This window comes from Panulirus ornatus, chromosome 33 (assembly GCF_036320965.1).
Source record: "Panulirus ornatus isolate Po-2019 chromosome 33, ASM3632096v1, whole genome shotgun sequence".
NCBI lineage: Eukaryota > Metazoa > Arthropoda > Malacostraca > Decapoda > Palinuridae > Panulirus > Panulirus ornatus.
In genome coordinates, this window is record NC_092256.1 from 24,464,170 (window position 1) to 24,477,604 (window position 13,435).

At 41.2% G+C, this 13,435-nt stretch overlaps 1 protein-coding gene across 2 annotated transcripts in view; it reads right to left on the reverse strand.

Moving 5' to 3' along the window:
* Positions 1-8,888: 8,888 nt before the first annotated feature.
* LOC139759643 (protein stum-like) overlaps positions 8,889-13,435 on the reverse strand; it is a 45,233-nt gene continuing 40,686 nt past the window's right edge. For both annotated transcript variants that reach the window (XM_071682030.1, XM_071682029.1), the window contains exon 5: positions 8,889-12,758. In XM_071682030.1, the coding sequence (XP_071538131.1) occupies positions 12,709-12,758 (50 nt within the window). In that variant the 3' untranslated portion in view covers positions 8,889-12,708. The remainder of the gene's footprint in view (positions 12,759-13,435) is intronic.

Here is a 13,435-nt window from a genome sequence, read left to right on the forward strand (position 1 = left end):
TTTATTCGTCGGTTAATCCATAAGTAACACGGTATTTTGCATACAAATATCCACTCACTTCATCTAGTTTATAAAGGTAAAGTGTAAGATCAAATGAAATGGAAAAAACGAGATGTCTTAAAAAGGGCCAGTGTCGGGCTCAGACCAGGTGAATTTAACAATGTGTGGTAATTCTTGCTTTAAACTCCATGGTAAATATAGACTATGAAATAGTTAAATTGATTAACAACTTTTTTCATGTGATGCTGATATTTATTTAAATGGAAAAGTAAAGCAGGAGTTAAGAATGAAGTTGTTACCTGCACAAGTGTCACTGTGGTTAGCGTGGTCAAGGTGTGAGGAGTGGCTGCTGCTCACCCAACACGTCTCGCACACGACTCGTGGTCGGCGACGCAGGCAAGACCAGCCACACTCTCAGTTTGATGGTGTAAAGGTGAGCAATACTTACTCCTTGTGGTGATGATATTCCGTGATAGTTTGTAAGCTTAGCTCGGTATCGCCATTATCCTTACGTACTGAGTGATTATGTTCGGGATTGCTAGTGTAGTGTTTAGACCATGGAACACCTTTTCCTTAGTTTATATTTAGAGAACACAATAACACATGCAAAGCATGATTTGAAGCATTATATGTAAAATATAACATTAAATAAGGCGATAGTGGTGGTTAAGTAAAAGGAAAATGTTGAATTGATTTAAAAGTAGGTAATGCACTTGTTAAGTATCAACAGAAATGAAGACTAATCATCAGACTAATGACTGTTGAAATATACCAATATTAAATTCTTGTGCTGGGAATGGCACAGTGGGTCGCTGTGTTGTCAAGTTGATGTCTGGCGTCATTTTGCGCCGTGCTCAGTAAAGGTTAACTGGTATATTTAACAAGAATGTTAAACATAAATCTTGACTGCTAGGGAAGTTAATTGAGATCTTCATTGGTTTTGCAGTTTTTTTTTTTGTAAGTTCATTACTCGTTTAACTAAACCCATTTCCCCCAAAATACAATATTGCCATATTTAATGATGTTCAGTGATATATATCGTTCAAAATAATGCTGGCCAACTTTGTCTTCTGTAAACACAGGCACTGCTGAACAGAATCACTCTGTATCTACTAAAGCTCATAGCAACGCGGAGCTAAACTATTAGATTACCAGTTTTATATTCACAATTGTGAATGTAACGTGCAGTGTATGTTGAGGTTGAAAACCATTGGTCAGTTTGGCTGCTGATGCTTAATCCAACTTATGGTATGATATTGGGTATTCATTGTTTTAGAGGTATTGAGTTTTGATTAGCCGATTTCACTGTATCCTGTACTGTTGCCAAGTTGCAGCTTTACAGTAGTCAGTTGAAGTGATATCCATGGTGTTTCAACATTTCCTTAGGCTTGCTTATAAATGATGAAGGTCCAGGTAGTTATGTTGAACACTCTTGTGGTATTGTAGTTTGTAACAACTTTGGATTGCTATATTTTTCCTTAATTGGAACAGAGCCTGGGACAGTTGAACAAAAAATCGGCTAAATTCCCTGACAGACTGGACAGCCCATAGATAGAATATATCCTTGCTATGAACGAAGTCTGTAAGTTTGTGATTACTTTTCTTCTTTCTTTTAATAAGCTTTAACAATTATCCTGAAATGATGAAACCTACTTAAGAGGCTCCAGGAGTTTGCATAGAGCCAGATTGGTCATGCAAGTTATGTTATTGGAATCCTATTTCTCGTGAGAGTATAGAATTGTGATCGAGAAAAATTTGTCTTTTTCGCTTTTTGGTAAGACATTATGGTAAGTGTACACAGGTCCGCAGCGGTATTGAACAATATATGTTCAGTAAAATGTTTTAGACATTAACACCAACCAGATATAACACGCTCTTTTCATATCTTAGATGGTGGCTCGACAGCGGACAAGGCTTTATTTGAAAATTTGAGGTTTTATTTATTGCTAATTGATGAATTTTGTGTGTGGCTAATATATAAGTTTAATGGTTTGATCGATGAACATTGCAAGTGTGGCAAGTTGATAATTCTTGAAGTTACATCTTGTGTAAGATTATGTTCAGTCTTTGATTATGTTCGGCGAATTAACTTAAGTTTGCCTGCAGTGTTGAATTTATGATTTATATGTATTGTTCCTGTTACCGACTAAGATTGATATACCAGGTGCTGTAGGTTGTATTGGTAATTGACAACATGATGTTGCATACTTTGTTGGCACTTCGTAGCCTTAACACATGTTGCATACCTTGTTCGTAATTCATTTTGCATGTTCTGTTGACATTTTTCATAGTTGGCACATTGCCTTTGTAACTGATAGTTAACTGACCATATTAAATGACAATTCATTGATGATTGTTAGGTAATATATAGCCTTACTGGTTCATTGTCAAGTTAATTGATGACGAAAATGCTGATCGATAGTTTAGTGAGGATATTTCATGTGTAATTGAAGCCTCTCTCTCCTTTCTTCTTCCTGACATTTCTTGGAAGAGTAGTAAAGCAGCAACAGTACTGTTATATATAATTGTCCGTAATCACTGCCAATGTTTAATTCCTATAATATTCATCCTTACTGAAGGATACAGGCACGCTTTGGCTGGTTCGTGAAGTAGGATGGAAAGTAGAGCTATTTCAGTAGATATTCCACTTTTGAATCTGACGGGGTGGGGGTGGGGGGAATCTTGAAGAAAAGTTCAACAGATGATGAACAAATTTTGATGTGAATACCTTCATCCCGCCTTTTAAGCCCTTGAAACAGCTTCATTCAACACTGTTAGCTCAGTATCTGAGGTAAAGAATGTATTGCCTCGGATAGTGATGACTTGAAGGTCCAGGTTGTTACGTTCAACACTTAAGTGGTGTTATAGTTTGTAGCTACTTCGGATGCCACATTTTCTTTAAAAAAAAAAAAAAAACGAGTTTAGGACACTTGAAGAGTGAAAAGTCGTCTTGTCTTTATTCCTTGAGAAACACGGGGCAACCCATGGGTAAAATACCCCAGCTAAACCCAAGAGTCGTGCTAAAGGATGCGACCAGCCGCGACGTGCCGATGGACTTTTGTAAGCTTGTGGTGGTTCCTTGATTCATGTGTTGCATATGGTGTCCAAAACCTGGATAAAGTTCTTAGTAGTCGAGGAAGTCCAGTCATGCCCGTGTGGTAGGAGAATAGCAATCTATTAAACGTCGATAGTTCCCAAAGTACTATAGTGCCTAGTGTTGGCAGGGTCCTTGTTCAGGCTGTTGTATGAATCCTTTGTAGAATGTCGCTGTCCTGGCAGGTGCTGATTGCGAGGATCTGTTGATCCTAAATATCTGTAATGTGGCACGGTGCATCATACGGCTGGGAAATCCTTAATTGAAATTCTTGCAGAAGTCTTTAATGAAGCTTTAGTCAGGTTAGGGAGCTCATAAAGGCATCTTTTATGAAACTTAAGACGAAATAATTCGTTAAGGAATTTTTAGTATTTATAGAGAGATCCTGCTTCCCTACAGTCTTTTCCATAATTTAAGGCTTTGTGTTATTACGTGATATCGAAGATGGATGATTTTAATCACAGTGACTTGTACCACGAATTATTTAAAAGTAGCGAGGTCAGTGACATGCACTTTTTGCCTCATGAGAGCACACGTAATTAACAATATAAGAAAATGTGTGAATGTGATATACAGGAGAAAGTTCTAATTGTTCACATTTAGTAAACGTACATTCCATGAGATGGCAATCATTCGAGGGGAATGGGGTAACAACAGACCAAAATGGAACGAGGCTTGTTCTGTCCTGTCTAGTCGTTGGGTCATATGTTCAGTTATCACTCGCATGTAACGTCATGTTCCAAAAATCAGTGTTCATATAAGTTTTTTCGATTTTCCTTTACTATTGATTTACTGCAGATATTAAGGTTTTTTCATGGTTTAATAAATTACAGGTATCTTCATGAAGGAAACAAAATTTTAAGTTCTATTTATTACATAATATTCCATAGGAACAGAAGACTTATACACCGTAAAATACTCGGTGTGCATTCTTTGCAGGTATCGGATAAAAAAGAAAAAACTGCGTCCTTTCATTCGTAAAATTTATGATTATTCATCACATAATTGATTGATGGACTTCGAACTCTCAAACCGAACTCAACGTAAACAGTGGCTGCTGAACCTGACAGACACCTCAGCCGCTAATTAACGTGGAAGGGAGGGAGTACTGAGCTTCGGGCGCAGTGATGGTGAACTCCGCCTGCCCACTACAGTATATTAAACCTAGTGTGTGGGTATCCAGCCCACAACTGCAAAGTCTTCCAGTGGAGCTTCTGTGTGGGTTCGAAGGCCATTCAAAGCACGGGATTATTATGTGACCCCGGTTTGCGAGTTCAAAGCCCGCCACAGCATATGGTTATTTTGTGAAGTTATTAGTAGGAATTTGCACAAACGTTAACCTAAACACATGTAAATTTCTATGATTTTTTTGATGTGCTACAACTCGCACAGTAGGAAAATACAATATGTAAAGCAAATAAAGTGTATTTAACGTCTTTAAAAGTGGTGGAGTCGACTAGTCAGAGGATCTCCTTGCGAACCACTACAACTTACACATGATTCGCTCGTGTGAAACAGAACTGGAGCTTAGAGATAGGAATTTATGTTCACTGATGCATCGCTTAGAAATCCAAAGGCATAAATTGAATAAGTTAAGTACACTACCATAGTCCTGAATATACCAGCAGATATGGACAAGTATGAGTATTTTGTAGCAGGTAATGGTATGTTCAGACTCAGTTGGTGGGTTGATCAGTCGGTGTCCGGCACCAACTGTAAACACACAACAGTGAGCAGAGAGAACTTTAGCTTGGTGTCACCCGCCAGCGGGCGGCATCAGTAGGCTTTACTTGGCTAGTGCGTCAGATGGCCACCCTGAGGGAGTTCGGCGAACACTGGATGGGGAGGCCGGAGATGCCGCGCCGGTAGTAGTGACGGGTGGGTGGCCGTAGAATTCGCTGATGAGGCTTTTCTTTCTTCCCTCGTGACTCCTTCTCCGCTTTCTCTCTCGCCGCTTCCCTCTCGCTTGTTAGCGAGAACAAGGACCACGCCCTCCGGAACTGGGCCCTTCTTCCAGTAACAGCTTCCAAGAAGCTACGTGATTCCGTGGGCGTGGTGGAGACGTTTGCTTGCTTCGATGGGGTCTTTATCAAGGGAAGACTAGCGAGGGTGATGCGTCGGTGTCCAGTAGGATGGTTGTGTGCCTGGAGTAGGTCCTGTACGCTGGGTGGAAGCACGCTGTTCCTTCTCCACTGTTGGCAGAAGTCGAGGACTCTCTCCATAGTTCCGAAATTATCTGGCTCGTCGGTGGCATCAAGGTTGTTAATGGAGGGCGTAATGGCGGGGGAGGAAGCGGCTGGAGGAAAGTACTCTTGCTTGGTGGTGTCAATTGCCCAGCAGGAGTGTCGGCGAGGGCTGTGGTCTTGTTTCTCCTCCGCCATGCACTCCTCGCTCCTGCTGCTACACACTTTGTTCTCTGTGTCACGTCCACTGTCATCAAAACTCTTCCTTTTCTCTGAAGAGATATTTTGTTCGTTTTTTTGTCTTTCAGGAGCTGGATGTGTCAAGCGTCTTAATTTCAGGGTTATCTTGCTTGCTTTCATCATTTTTATATAACACTAGTTGTCTCAGACTTTTCGGTTGAAGCAGGTTCTTTTATGTACACAGATGGTGTCAGAGTGGACGACGACCAGGTGTATGAGGCAGGAGGACTGGGCGCCGGCGTTTTATGGTGGAGAGGCCACCCCTGCTGGCTTCCATGGTGGCTGGTGCGCAGGGTAGGTAGGCGGCCCCGCTGACGTCTGCTGCTCCTGCCAGCGGGAAGTTAGTGTTCACCGGTGTCTAATGCTGTTACTGACTCTCCGGTGGGAAGACCTGCGTCATGGCCGTGAGTTTCCTTGATGTCGTTGTAACCAGATTTACTTCCCCCCTTAGTTGTGGATAATTACGTTGTTGTTAATGTAAACATATATGGCAAGAATTCGCTGATATGTCTCGCTTTGAGTAGGAAACAAGATGTCGCCTCGTAGAGAAAAGTCCTTCAAAATGTTGTTGATTGATCATTATACCTTCAATAGTTAGGTTACATAGAGAGAAGACTTTGGATGATTAAAGAGCTACAACTTTAAGAAGGAAATATATGTGAAATAAACTCGACATCCGCGCTACATGTCGGTGATTATGTCCAAAATGTAGTAAATGGCACCCAGTCTTGCTGTTCTTGTAGTAGTGGTGGATGGCAGGGAACCGGCTCCACCTACCAGGGAAACACTACCACCTGACTCATGTTGGGATCTAGGTTATCATGGCAGTTTACCCATCTAGTTGATAATGAACACACCAAGTGTATACTTTACCAGAAAAGCATCTCCCACACCATGCAGCATAGTAAGGTCAGAGATAATGGTCATCGAACATTATAAGATTTATGTATGCATTTCTTCTGGATATATCAAGTTTTATTTCTTTGTCACTTGTTTTATGCCTTCATACAAAATAGTCATTGTTGTCTGTTTTTTGTTAGAGATAATTTACCGTGTAGATTGCATAGTAATCAATTGGTGGTGGTTTTTACAAGAACAACATCGATGAGTATGGCGAACAGTTCAGTTTCTACAAAAGATACTCGCCAGTTTATCGTCACATTTTCCTTGGCTCTAGTACTACTGGGGAGATACATGAGCATCTCGGGCAGCCCCTCCAGTGTTAGAAAGTATCGTGAGTACATATATTGTTTGGTCATTCTCGGCCTGGACATTCATTGTTCAAGAGCGTTGATTTTGACAACGTTTTATAGGTGTGGATTATATGAAATTACTCGCCTAGATGTCGTTATCAGAGCTACTGACGAGGAGAAGGACGACAGACCTGGTGATCTCAACACGAGAGCGAGACATAGCGAGTTGCCGATAAACTGTAGAAATCAAATGTTGGAGAGGTCAGGGAATATGCGCTTCCTCCCACACACAGAGGAAGGTTCCGTGGGAATTCATTGTTGGCCACAAGACGTTTGATAACCAGTAATGTAGTTCACACTGTGTCCTACATATTATCTAATGTAGATATCGTTTATACGTCAGATTCAAGGATTTCTGCACATGATGTACTGGGTGGGCACACGTCACCAGCTCCGTGCGGGTACTTGTATTTTTACAAGTTTAGATTTTGTGTGAAAAGTAGATATTTCAGGGAACTCGGTGAAGCCCAGGAATTGTAGAGTAGGTCATGTGTTTGATTCTTGACACACGGGGTGATATTACGAGACTGATGTTCATGATATAACTTAATAACTGGGAATCTTAATTTTTTTTTCGTGTTATAAAACACACACACACACACACACACACACACACACACACACACACACACACACGTTCATTCTACAACAACTGACTCGGCTCCAAGGCAGTCTTGATTCCCCATTTTCAAGAGAGCTGCCTTCATCCATCATTAATGGAGAACAATCTTTATTCCCCGCCTTTCGAATGGTATTTATAATGTTTGTCTTATCACCTTTTATAGAATAGTCTAAATAGTCTTAAGCTCATACAAAATAGAGAGCAGTATTAATCTCACATCTCCGGGAGAGCAGTATTAATCTTCAAATTTCTGGTGAGCAGTTTTAATTTGCACCTGCAGAGCGGTCTTGATCCATCATCATTTGGAGAGCAGTCTCATTCCACTTCCTTCTGGAGAGGCCTTAAGCTTCATGTGCGATCGAGGTGTGTTGATGCCACCAAACAACTCCCACACTGGAAAGCCACCTCTCTCGAACACCTTTCCTCCCTCCCTCTTACCTGGTTAGATTCTACAGTGCGGCCAAGATCAGTTTTCTCTATCTCTTTCTTTGTGTCACTATTTTCCCTCTTCAGTATCAAAACATCATAACATTTCGACCTTTTAATGACATTAACATGATCACTATTACGTAGAGATGCTGATTATGTACATTATCTTTGTTTACTAGTGATCAGCTGTTTGATATGTACAGGGGTTTGTCTCGCCCTAGTGTGGTATACTGCTCACATGTCTGTTTCGTTCCTCTCTCTGGTTGTGAGAATGGATTTGAAAGCCTTCCGTATTATTGATCAGTCGGGCATCACGTCTGTGCGATCATGCCTTTCTCTCAGCTGTGATGTTGCCTCCCTCTCCTTGTTCTACAGGTCTTATTTTGGCTATTGCTCTCGTTGGCTGTCTGCATATATCCCAACCATCCAGGCTTGAACCTGAGGCACATGTCTGCCTTCTACTTCCCGTAGTTTTTGTGTGGAGACCGCCCAACGAGGATCAACCGTTATGATAACACCTTTCCTGATACAGCAAATATGTGGAATTCTTTCCTTTCTTCCTTTCCTTCTCCTGTAACCTTTCTAATCATGTCAGGTCTGCAAACACCTGCGGAGCTCTGATTAATTAGATCAGTCTTTTCCTCGTATTATTTTTTTTCATTTCGTCTGAGATCACTGTGATTAGGCAGTTTCAATCACTATGAAAAAAGGTATTTTAAATATTTTATGTATTTTTTGTGCACTCGATTTTTATGATTCTTATTTTGTGTAGTTGAAGTTACAGTAGTTCCGCCAAATCGTGGTTGAGTCACATTAGCAGTAGTCGTGGTAGGTTCAGGAGGTTGTAAGGTTTATGTTTACCTGTACATGTTAAGGAGTTGTTGAGAAATGCCGAGGAAAAGATCAAGGCGTCTGTTCCCTCCCATCTCCTCAGTAATTCACTCGCGTAGGAACAGACTTTCATTTAAGAATTACTTGCAAGTCGTAACTAGGCGATGTGACATATTATTGCTATTCACTGAAATTTAAAACAGTTCACACTCAAGGAAGGTTAATGAAAATCGACCATAGGTTACATTCTTTTTTTTTTGTGCTTTATAATCGCTGACACATAAGTATATTATTGTAAGAACAAATGAACTTATGACATCAGATGAAAAGGTGGTAATTATTCGTTAGAGAACATTCCAAGGCAGTCTATCTAGCTACACACCATGGATGGAAGTATAAAAAAATCACAAGTCCCAAAAAGTTCAGACCCAAATACACTGGTACAGCATGATGAGTTCTCTTCATTCTTCAGCATAGTCCTAACAGTTGCTCAAGATTTCATGACAATATGAGACATTGGAGAATACCAGGGAGGGAAGGGTAGGTGCTGCGGGAGGCAGCCTAGTAGCAAACTCGGATCAGTTGAGGTTGGTATGGCCTTCCTACCTGCCTCCCTTCCATAGAATCTCTCTGACAGGAAGTAGTATGTATGGACAATTATGAATGAAATGCAGAAGCACGGGTAATGTACTTGAGGTAGTAAGTGCACATAGATGTATTTTAAAGAATGGAAACAGTCCTTCCTCTTTTGCAGAAGAATTGATCGGTAAACGAATTTTTCAGATCAATATACAAGATGTATTTTACTTATTAACATATAGTGACCGAGGTGCCATATGCCATGTGATGTTCTTAGCCTTCATCTCGGTGGTGTAGAGGTTGTAAACATGCATGCTCTCTCTCTCTCTCTCTCTCTCTCTCTCTCTCTCTCTCTCTCTCTCTCTCTCTCTCTCTCTCTATATATATATATATATATATATATATATATATATATATATGTATGTATGTATGTATTACACACACACCCCGCTGGCCATGACGTAGAGTGACGTTCGTGTTTACTACTGAAGTGGTGTCCGAGACAGTGTCCTTCATCCTGGGGTTGCCATTTCATGTGTAAGACATAGCCGCCGTTTTGGCCGGGTCATGTTGGAAGATCCTGCCATGAGTCGAGGTCATACAGGAAGGTGCTTGATGTATGTACCCGACATGCTGGGAAACCTTGCTTTTACACCATCAGCTTCATAATGAGGAAACAAATCTCTTTACTGGAAAGGAAACTTTGTAGACGTCAGTACTTGCTCCACTCGGCTAGTAGTGACGTTTTACATCATTGAAACGTCATGACGGAAGACCTTGTTCGTTTTGTTGAGGGCAGAACGACACGGTACATTGTGCCAGGATCAGGTCATAGGCCAGTCTCTCATGTCGAGTCAAAATGTTCTGTTCATGAAGTAAACACAGACGACTCGCTGGATGACGATATAACTTATCCTTGATAAAAACACACAGTTCACTTTAGATTCCATTACAATATTGGCCTGTGATGGAAAGTTTCATATTATAAGAATGATGATGATAGTAATAATAATGATAGTATTATTATTATTACACACTACTTAATGATAAGTAGAGTTTAAAAACTAGCATTTGCTCATGCCGTGTGTCAGTGTACCGTAATCACAGGTATCATTAGTAACAATTATCAGTTACGTCATCATTTCCTAATGAATGTTGCTGTTCTGCCACATCAACTATCAACATCTGTTGAAATTGTGATGAAATGTGAATAACGATGACTGGTAACTGGATGATGATTGTGATGATATGATGGTCCTCCTTGTAAAACTGCGGACCAGACTCTCTCTTGATGACAGTATGAATGAGTCGACCATATATATATATATATATATATATATATATATATATATATATATATATATATATATATATATATATAAACGAATGTCGTCGAGATGCACTGCACTTTTAGCTACGCAAAGAAGAGCGAACCAAATGCTTAAGTAAAGCGGAAAAAAAGAGCCATTGAAGATTTAGTATGTGGCTTCAGGTTCGATACGAAAAACGTCGTAACATCTAAATATCTCCGAAAAAAGCTATTATAAATAGATTTACCCTGAACGTCACATATGAGAAATAACACATGCAATATAGACACGTACATATATGTATGAATATATGAATACAACGCGTGTATTATGTAACTAGTTTCGTCCTTGTTGGAGTTGGCTTCGACAGTTAGGTCCATTTAAGTGAGATATCCTGTGCAGGAACATGTCTCACACTTCATGATATGACGTAAGTTGATGTGTGGGAGGATCATTATACAATGTTCCTGTGTACAATGAACGCTTACGTTACCGTATGCAGATGAGGAAGATCATAGTGACAGTATAAAAGGATGCGGACGATAATGACATGATTCTCAATACTGTTATTTGCAGAGTTGTAATCAAGTGACATTCCCTCTCAAAATAATGTGTGAAGATGAACTACGTGTTGTGTAAGATTATATATCTAGTTAGTGGTTTGTCCAGCCCGCGTCACCACCAAATACTGGAACACTGGCTTTGCTTATGGTTAGGTAATAATATATGTGGTGGAGTACTTACATAAATATTCATGAGCACATTTTGTATATGTAGCAGTGAATGTATATATATTCTCGTGATATGTAACAGGTGGTGTGTGTGTGTGTGTGTGTTCATATGGATTGTAGGAGACGTGTGATCATATAAAGCCGACCATATAATTACAGATATGTAATTGCATGGATTGTTTTTCCCACTCTCACTGTAGCAGGTGTTGTATTGTCCACATGACCTACAGGTGATTATAAGTTCACATGGACTGTTACATGTAATATATATGTTCACGTGGACTGTAACACGAGATGTATGTATACATATGGACAGTAACCGGGCTGTATATGTTCCCAACAAGTTTAGCAGGTGTTGTATTTATTCACATGGAGTATAACCATCGGTGTATGTACGTGTTCACATGGAGTATAACCATCGGTGTATGTATGTGTTCACATGGAGTATAACCATCGGTGTATGTACGTGTTCACATGGAGTATAACCATGTTTGTTGGTATACACTGTAGTATGCGTTTACATATACTGTAGCTGGACTTGTTGGTGTTTACATGGTTGGTATGTTGCGGCTGGCTTTGTGAAGGTGTTATGTATGTATGGCTGATGAATATGTTGTTGTGTGACATCTCCAGATAGACTGTCAGCAGTATATAAGTGTAGCATGCAGGCATGTTAGCCCCAGACTGTCATCAGTATATAAGTGTAGCATGCAGGCATGTTAGCCCCAGACATGTTGTGAGGCAGGTAGTGGTACCAGCCTCTGTTGGTCATGATGATGGAGTAATGTTAACCAAATATAAACATTTCGGACAACCATTGAAGAAATGGCTCCTCATTCCCGCGAGGTCGTGGAGTTGACCTGGCAGAGCCTTGTGTGCTACTGGCAGGTTGAGTGGTGTACAGCATCTGCTCCATGACGTGTACAGATCATGTTCTGTGAACATCTAGTGGGTCACAGGGATGCGTGTAGGGAGGTATAAGGCCAGGATAGAGCGGAGTGCCAGGCGTCCAGGGTTGACCCGTCACCTGCGGGAGGAGGGGACTAGCACGTACTTAGTGGAGAGTTGTGTGTGTGAGGACGGGAGGTGGTGGGTCATCTGCTCAGGGTGCGAGTGGGTCGTCCGCTAATGTGGCCAGGAACATTCTCACTATTATGCTACCGTCTGACCTGACCTGACCTGACCTGACCTGAGGCATAGTGGAGCGAGCTCCGGCCAGCACTTAGTGACTGAACCTGCCAAGATTAACATGAACTCACGCTTACTGGATACGAGTAGTTGGTGATGTCATCATGAGTGCCTGCATGATGTCATCATGCATGATGTGGTGAGCGATGGTGGGAGGTACCACCTGGTGATGGTGTCATGGTGAAGTACCAGCACCATCCTGTTGCTGGTGACAGTCATGACGCTGGGCTGGCCTCCAGCGGTGCGCCCTACGCGGTTTCCTCCGCCTGTGACTCCCGTTCTTCAATCTTCTTTTTTACTGTAAAATAATGTAAGGTGTCAGAGCGTTGCCTTGACTGACCCACTTTACATACAAGTATAAAGGACGTCTCTATAATGGTAATATGATATTATTAGCTTATAACAACCAGGTGTCTTGGGTGAGGATAAGGAACTCCTCCATCGACTTACCATCTTCTTCATAATATCAAGAGATGGATTTGCGTTTATATTGGTTATTTATGATCTCAATATAATGGCCAGGAACACACACACACACACACACACACACACACCTGCAACTCATGTGACACTCTCTCTCTCTCTCCTGCCCAGCCCATGATGGCCTTCCCTGATCTCTGTTCTCGTAACTCTTAATGAACCACCCATGGTGGCCCTGCTTGGCCCATGGCGGCTGCTGTAACCCATGGTAGCCACCCAACCCACAGTGCCTCTACCATTCTAGGTTGACTTCTCAAATCCAATGTTGTCAACTGACCCTTGTTGGCCTGTTAATCCATGATGGCCTCCTTGATGTATGTTAGCCCTCACTGACCTATGGTTACCCTCCCTACATCATAGTGGCCCCTCCTAACTTATGGTAGCTCTCCCTTATTTATGGTAGCTCTACCTAACCCATAATGGCCATTCGTACCTCGCATGGAAACCCTCACTAATCCTGAGCGACCCTTCCTAACCCATGATGTTTACTCTTCC